General features: G+C 49.0%; 1 protein-coding gene across 1 annotated transcript; it reads right to left on the bottom strand.

Moving 5' to 3' along the window:
* Positions 1-625: 625 nt before the first annotated feature.
* On the bottom strand, positions 626-1,788 carry LOC119333604 (uncharacterized protein KIAA0754-like). The gene has a single exon (XM_037606449.1). The coding sequence runs from the start codon at positions 1,751-1,753 to the stop codon at positions 626-628; it is 1,128 nt and encodes a 375-aa protein (XP_037462346.1). The 5' UTR covers positions 1,754-1,788.
* Between the last annotated feature and the right edge of the window lie 6,184 nt (positions 1,789-7,972).

Genomic DNA, 7,972 nt, shown 5'->3' with positions numbered 1-7,972 from the left:
TCCGGTCTTTGTTCATCTGTGTTTATGTGTCTAGTGGTTGGAACACTTCGATCTACACTTTTCTTCATGGGCAGGGTGGTTGTTCCGGTGTATTGTTCCTTTAAGGCCGTAGCATGACGACTTCTTCATTGTCAACCACAACAAGGCTTGTCTGGCTCCCGCGAGGGAGGGGCGATGATAGCAACGTGCTTTTAGCTCGCTTACGTGTTTGTAGTCGTCGCTAGATGATCTACATACATTGATGCAATTTTTGTTACTTCTATGTTCTTTGCTGTCATGATGTTTGATGAATAGATGGAAGTTTTACCCGCAAAAGAAGTTTCATGAAATGAAATTGGAGCGGGGAGCCATTTGATTACCTTTTTACGGTTTTCAATCACATTCTAACAAGAGCTGATTTTCACACGGCATGACAAGATCGATGTGGAACACACATCTGTCTCAATCTATCGTAAAAACCCCAAGTCGTCGGGAATTGGTCGATTGGAATATGGACAATCGAACAAAAAATAGAACACGCCGGAAGCGTCTAGCAATCTCGAGCGCGCAGCTGCCACTCGCGAACAAGCACGAAGCAAATCCAAGAGAAAAAAAAAACAGGCATGCACCGTGCATGGCGAATTATCTACGCGCTCTGCGCCTCCAAGAAGGCGTTGAACTCGGCCCTGGCCATCGCCAGCCGCGGTGTGATGCACGGCGACGTCGGGCACGACGCCGGAGGCGCCGCGGCCGTCGAGAACCTCACGTGCCGCTGCGACGCGGACGACGTCCTGGGGGCCGAGTCCTGCCGCTGCGACGCCGACGCCGACTTCTTCAGGATCCCCCTCGGCTCGCCGTCGAACGCGGACGCCGTCTTGGCCGGCGACGCCGGCTCATGCCGGCGCGAATCCGACGCCGACTTCTTCAGTGCCCCCCTCGCCTCGCCCTCGAACACGAACGCCATCTTGACCGGCAAGTCCGTGTCGTCCGCGCAGCTGATCTTGGGCACCTCCATCGCGAAGTCCATGTCGACGTGCGTCGGCACGACCCTCACCGGATGCGGCGGCGGTGGCGGGCTCCACGACCCGCACTCGAACCTCTCCAGCTCCGCCATCCGCGACACGCTGCTCCGCCGCCTCGCCCCGGAATGCTGCCTCTGTATGCTCGACACGACGGCCGCCGCGGAGGGCGACCCCGGCTTCTTCTTTGCGAAGCCCGGGATGAACATGCACAGCACGCCGCACGTGAAGCTTTGCTCGTCCTCGTCGGCAGCCTCGACGTAGGGGACGGGGACCTCGTCGTCGTGCGGCGCCATGGACCTGCCCTCGGCGGGGGACGCGCTCCTCGAGAGCGTGGTGGGAGCCGCCGACGGCGAGGCGGCGTAGCTGGCGAGCGCGGCGGAGTGCTGCCGCGCGAGGGAGCGCAGGGCGGTGACCGTGGCGAGGCTGGGCGCGGCGGGCTCGTCCCGCTTGGCCGTGGCGCTGTGGACCGGGGAGGAGGTCGCGGAGCACGGCTGGCTGGCCCCGACGAACGTGGGCCGGCGCAGCGGCGGCAGGAGCGGGGACGACTGCGCGACCACCTCCGTGAGCACGGACGGCGCGGAGAGCGGCGAGTCCGGGTCGGCCACCATGCCCAGGTGCCGCAGAGAGACCGGGTCCACGGGGATCTGCCGCTCCTCCTCCATCGACGGCGACACCGGGCTCTTGCCGCCGTCCTCCGCTGCCGCCGTAGTGCTCACGGCGGGGACAGACACGGGCTCGTCGGCGGAGTGCATGGTGGGCTGGGCGTTGTCGTGCGCTCCTAGGATGGGCTAGCTACTCCGGCTGCGGTGCATGCACGAACTGAACTGGCGAGCTGGCGCAATACATACGCGCGGGACGCTTAAAAGAAAGGGAAATGAATCAACTAGTATTTGACTTGGGGTGGTGCGTACTTGGTATCGTCGTAGTGGAGAGCATGTAGTGGCTTAGGGGCGGCAAGCTCCGGTGCATGGACGCTACTCCTAATTCGTGGCGGCTTAGTGGTTCACCATGTACATGTGTTATTGTGGGCATTGACCTTTCTCATGCAGAGAATTGTGATTAATCATGAAGTCGAGGTATCACGATTCATTTAAAAGATATCTAGGAAAAGAAGATGTATTAAAAAGAGAGAGAAAAATGGACATGGAGTTTCTGTTCCTAAGCTCACATGCACTTGGGTGAACAGTAAAATCCAAAAGAATAAAAAAAATGATAAACATTGACGAATGTTTCATCTACATGCAGATGTCATGATGGATGTACATTCGTGGAGGTCTGAAAAAAATATGCTTCGAGAAGACTAGTTTTGGTCTTTTTGACACATTTTGGAGTGTCGATCTTCCCCCAAACCTCCACGAATGTTATTTCATCACGGAATTTTACACACAAGTGAAATATTCATTAGTGTTCATAAAAAAATCTTACTTTTACTATTCACCAAGGTGTATGTGAGCACGGGATCAAAACATCACTTGCAGAGAAAAGTCCACATTAAACTCCCAACTTGTCATTCAGTTTGAATTTAAACCTCAACTTCAAAACCAGTTATCCCACACTCTTAACTTGCCACACTGTTCCGGAGAAAAACCCCGCTCGGTTTTGACTGGGGCAACGCCATGTCAACTCTCCTTACATGTGAGACCTATCCAATAAATAAATAGAAGACCTCTCTCTCTCCTCCTCTCCCGCATTTCCTTGCGTTTCCGAAGATCGTTCCAAAATTGCAAACTTGAACACGGGGAGAGAAAAAGGGACGTGTCTTTGGAAAGTATTTGGCTTTCCAAACACGAGGAAGAATGTTGGGATATCTTCCAAATCCATTTGGTGAGGAGGAATAAAATTTGGATCCTATTGTTCATGATGCCTAGACCACCTTGACAACCCCTTCAACTTGAGGATATCATGGCCAAAGGCCAAGCTGCAAATAGTGGTAGAGGGGACTCTCGTCAATTATAACCATGTATGTATGTATGTATGTTGGCTGCCTTTTTGTTTTGAGAAACATGAACACTAAAAGCATCTCTAGCAGACCCCCGCATAAGTGGTTAAACCCGCAAAAAAATTGCGTTTTACAGTCTTGGACGAAAAAAATGTCCAGAACAGAAACCGTAAAAGTAGTCTAACCCGTAAATTTTTTAAGGGCCACCGCAAATGCACACCCAAAACCCTTATTTTTGGAGGTTGGAAGGCCGAATATAGGGGGGCCGTATACCGGTCAAACCTCGTCGGAGCAAACACGCCGCCGCGGAGTTTGCCGGAATCGGCCCTAAACTCGCCGGAATTCATCACCGCACATCCGGAAAGGCCGCTAGACTCCGCAATCGATCGCCGTCGGTTCGAATTGGACGAGCTCGACATCGTCGTGGCCTCCCATGACCTCAGCCTGGCCGCCGGAATCCTCCCAACGCGGCAGGCAAAGGGGCACGGCTCGCCTGGCAATAGAGCAAGGTGCGGACGACGGAGGCGACGGGGCGTGGCCGGCAAGGCTGGGCGCGGACAACGGAGGCGACGGGGCGTGGCCGGCGAGGCTGGGCGTGACCGGCGTGGTGATGTGGCGCGACCGGCAGGGACGGGGCGCGACCGATGGGCGATGGGACGCGGCCGACGGGCGACGGGGCATGGCCTGCGGGCGACGGGGCGCGGCCGACGGGGTTGGGCGCGGCCGGCTGGAGGAAGGGACGGCAACGGCCGGACTGGAGGAAGGAGCTCTTTATTCCAGTTTTACAGTTTGTTTTACAGTATCTGTTCGGCCGCGCTAGTTCTCGACCCGCAAACGCGATCTTCGTGAAACTGCAAACGCGTTTTGCGGGTCAAGTTTTTGCGAGGTCTGCTAGAGTTGCTCTAACACACACACGCGCACACACGCATGCACGCACAGCCACGCACGCGCGCACGCACGCACACACACACCCCGTCCCTGCAGGACTTGAACAAGGGTGGATTGGTTCCACGACAAAGAATCTAACCATTCAAGATATGGATATCTTTTTGTTGGGGATGGTATCTAAACCCCCTCTTCCGCCACAGGAAGATACCGTGGTTATTAACCACATGGGTGAGGGACTGCTTTGCCATTTTCAGGTACAGTTCTTGGAGGCGCAACACTAGTGCACATTTTCATGGCTATTCTTCGTTAGTGTGATTCTTGCATTGGTAGCCACTTCGGCTCTCATGGATTCTATGGACATCGATATGTCAAGCACTAAAGATCTGTCAGCAATTAATTGACTTGAGTAATGTCTGATTTTCCTCTCTAATCCTGGTGCAATGCAGGACTACGCGTAAGCCAAAGCAGACGCCTCCCAACCCTAGCCGCCACCGCAACACCTCCCGCCACCTCCTCGGCCCCCTCCTTTTCTCCGCCTGGCGGCCTCGTCGGCGACAAGAGGGGGGAAGTGGGGACCCGTCCGTCTCATTTTATTTTTCCTAGGGTTTTTTTCTCCAGCGACATCGATGAGGTGGTGGCGACGATGGCATATTCGAATAAGGTATCTCCGGTCTCTTCCTACCTCAACGACGTCCGGTCTGACGCCGATGAAGGGCTTGTGAGAGCTTGTGTCCCCAGGTATGTTGTTTCCCTTCAGACTTTGGCAGTTCATGTGTCTTTCAAGGAGAGATTTTGGCTGGCTATTGGTGTGGCGACTACGACATCTTCTTCTGTGTTGCTATGTGGCTCAGAGCGGTCTCTCCGCCCTCTGTGCTGGAGGTGATGGATTGCAAGTCTGTTCTGCGTGGGATGATGCTCCTGCCGATGTTGTTTCAACGATTTTTAGATCTCATTTCAAGGGGCAAGTGGTTGTTGTGATCTTCAAAGCCTCATATGGTTGGTGAGGGTGTTCATAGGTGTCGCTTTTCTTTACTGTTGTTCGGTGCAATTTTCAAACTCTAGTAGGTGATGCTCAATCAAAGGAAGAAGAAGACTAGTATGTTTTTAATGTATTTTTTATTCCTACGCCCCGTTGTCTACTCATTGTATTGGCCTTTGTTTTCCTTGATATTTATCAAATTTATTATGCCCTTTAGGTGTATTTATTCAAAAAATGAGTAATGTCAGATTTCTAGCTTCCTAATGGCATCGGCTTAGAGTGCCTTGACACTGTCAGATTAATTCCTTTAGTATTAACATAAAACCTAGTCGGAGTCTCGTGATTTGAACACCTTAATATATGCGAAAATAGGGGAACTAAGCAGAATTGGCTGAGCCCCAGGGTATCCTGTGGCTGCACCTTGGGTCCTCCAGTGCTGAGGAGATGGTCGGGAAAGAAGGGAAACATCAGAGTTACGTGATGAGTAGCAGCAACGATGTCAGCACTGACCTTGCGACAGCTGCCGTGGAAACAATTTTTGTCTCCTCTAGCACCTCGTTAGGCTGTGTTCGGATGAGAGGGGTTTGGCAGGGATTGAAGTGGATTTAATCCTCTACAAGTCAAAAACCTCCCCAAATCCCCTTCAATCCTTTTGTGGAGGGGTGTAACCGAACAAGGCCTTAGGATTGGTTTTTAGATAGGGGACGTAGCCTGCCATGCGAGATCATTACTGTCCAACGGGAAGTGTCATTTTTCTTTTATATTGTGTGCTAGAGAGGCGGGACCAAGCCCAAGTCGTTGGTTCGGTGCCCCCGACCAAGGCACATATGTGGGAGGTTTAGTTCCCTTCTTCTCTTCTGGTTTGTTATAACTAGAGATCAATTCCAACATCAACCACTAAAGATCTTCAGCAGTTTGTTGTAGAGCAAAGTTCTGAGGAGTTATCTTGGTGCCTCAATTGCTAATTGTGTTGTTTGGTATATATATTTTCATGACAAGTTATGAGAGCAGCATAGTCACATTGCCAATGGTGGATTCCTTAATATTAGCCACCACGTGGTAAATTCCGTGTTGCCTTCTAATAGGCTCCGGGTCAATAACTCTTCTGAGGAAAATTCAGACTCAATATATTATATTAACGCTAGAAAGATCACTCTCTAGCTATCTCGAAAGAAAGGAAGCTTTTCCATTGACATCTCCTTTCAAATATTCCCAATCACAATGGTATTTTTGACAACTAAAATTTATGGTAATTTTAGAGCTATATCCAATAGTTACATAAAACTACATCACGGTTTTAATATGTGATGCCATACAGGTCAAAAAATTGTAAGACAATTTTAGTGGTTTGGCGCTTATGCACCACATACAAGCCAATTGGTACGCAATGCCTGCTGTAGTTCCTATGTGGGCCGGCCCATTGCAGGCCTTTTTACTAGCTGATGGTTTGGGGAACCTTCTAGAAGGTTTCCTTGGTTTTCTGGGCAAGCAGTTGTGATTTTTTTTCTCCAGTTTTGGTCATTTTTTCTATTTTATCTTGTTTCATTTTTCTTTTTCTTTTTTACATTTTGTATTTTCATTATTTGAAACATGACCATTTTACAGATTTATGGGGAAAATTAACTGTTTTTCAAATTCATGAACTTTTTCCAAAAACATGATTTTTAAATTCATGAATTTGTTACTTTTTTCATATTCATAAACTTTTTCAAACTCGTGAACATTTTATTTCAAATCATGGTCTTTTTAGATCCTTGAATGTTTTTAAAATTGTGAAAAAAATATCAAACCTATGAACTTTTCTAGATCTGTAAAAATCAAACCAATTTTTTTTGTGCTAGTGGAGCTTTTTTTCACACGAGAAACCAAGAAAAAAGCACACAAGTCGATCGAACATAGCCAACCAGCGAGCGACCGTATCGGCCCTGACCCGCTGAGCGTGATTCAGGACGCACCAAAGGCATGTATAATGGTGGCATATGAATACAGATGCCTAGGACTGAAATTTGAGCCGAGTCGAGCCAGCTCGGCTCGACTCGCTAGAGCTCGTTTCGTTAACGAGCTAGCTCGACTCGACTCGTTACTATAACGAGCTCAGACCCAAAATTGGCTCGACTCGTATAACTCGCGAGCTGGCTCGTCTAGCTTGTTAAGTTCGTTAAAGATATAAACATAAACATAAAGCCCTCAAATATAATAAAAAAATGATTATGTATATATTAAACATGTATATCATTAAACAATTGTAATTTTCTTGTAATGCACGAGTCTCTTAGGAGGCTAGGTCTTCAACGGCTGGGCCTTGTGTTGTGCGCCTGGGATGTAGGTTGTTGAGGGGCTGATCTTTCTTTGTATTGGGAATGTTTGATCTATTTTATCGAGCCTAATGAGTTACACGAGTACTCTTTAGATTGGATCGTTTAGCTTGGTCTATAAATGATCTTAAACTAAAGCTCGGCTCGACTCGTTATTCTTCGAGTTCGAGTCGATTCGAGCCGAGTCACGAGCTACTTGTTTAGCTCGCGAGCTTCGAGCTTTTTTTTCCAGCCCTACAGATGCCTCACGATAAAAAGTAGTTTGGGATATCTGTATTGATATTTTTCCCAACGCAAGCCACTACTAGTGGTCCTCATCAAAGAATAGAAAATAGACTTCAACTACTCATGCATCCCTACTCTTTACTTTAAATTTTCAGCTTTATGCACCGAATCACACTTTTTCTTCTCAAGCACCCGCCTCCTACCGAGAATCCCGCCATCTCATCTGAACCTACTTTTCCTGACATCTGATCCAAGATGGCCTGCAGGGCATCACTCCAGGGCTATACATTGGTAATGCCCTAAGCGCTTGAGAGAAGCTCTCCATTTTCACCGGAAAGATTATATATCGCTCTCTGCCAGTAATAGCGAACGATCGCCCGTAGTGGCTCCCTCCTGGGCCAGCCTGTTAAATGGACTTTTTTATTTGTGCATGTTCGCTCGGGATATTTTTTAGGGTGCATTCGCTCGGGACTGCTATGTGTGGTTTCTTGGTCTCTTGTTCCAGTTTTTTTGAGTGGTATCTCTTTTTTTGCGAGAAAACTTTCAATCTATTCATCTTCTATCATGGCAGTACAACGAACACTAGAAATAATAAAAATTACATCCAAATCCATAGACCACCTAG

This window comes from Triticum dicoccoides, chromosome 7A (genome assembly GCF_002162155.2).
Source record: "Triticum dicoccoides isolate Atlit2015 ecotype Zavitan chromosome 7A, WEW_v2.0, whole genome shotgun sequence".
In the NCBI taxonomy this organism is placed as follows: domain Eukaryota; kingdom Viridiplantae; phylum Streptophyta; class Magnoliopsida; order Poales; family Poaceae; genus Triticum; species Triticum dicoccoides.
This window is presented reverse-complemented; position numbering and strand designations above follow the sequence as displayed.

Excerpts from the sequence above, each read along its gene's own strand:
- LOC119333604 (XM_037606449.1), bottom strand. The coding sequence starts at position 1,753 with ATGCACTCCGCCGACGAGCCCGTGTCTGTCCCCGCCGTGAGCACTACG.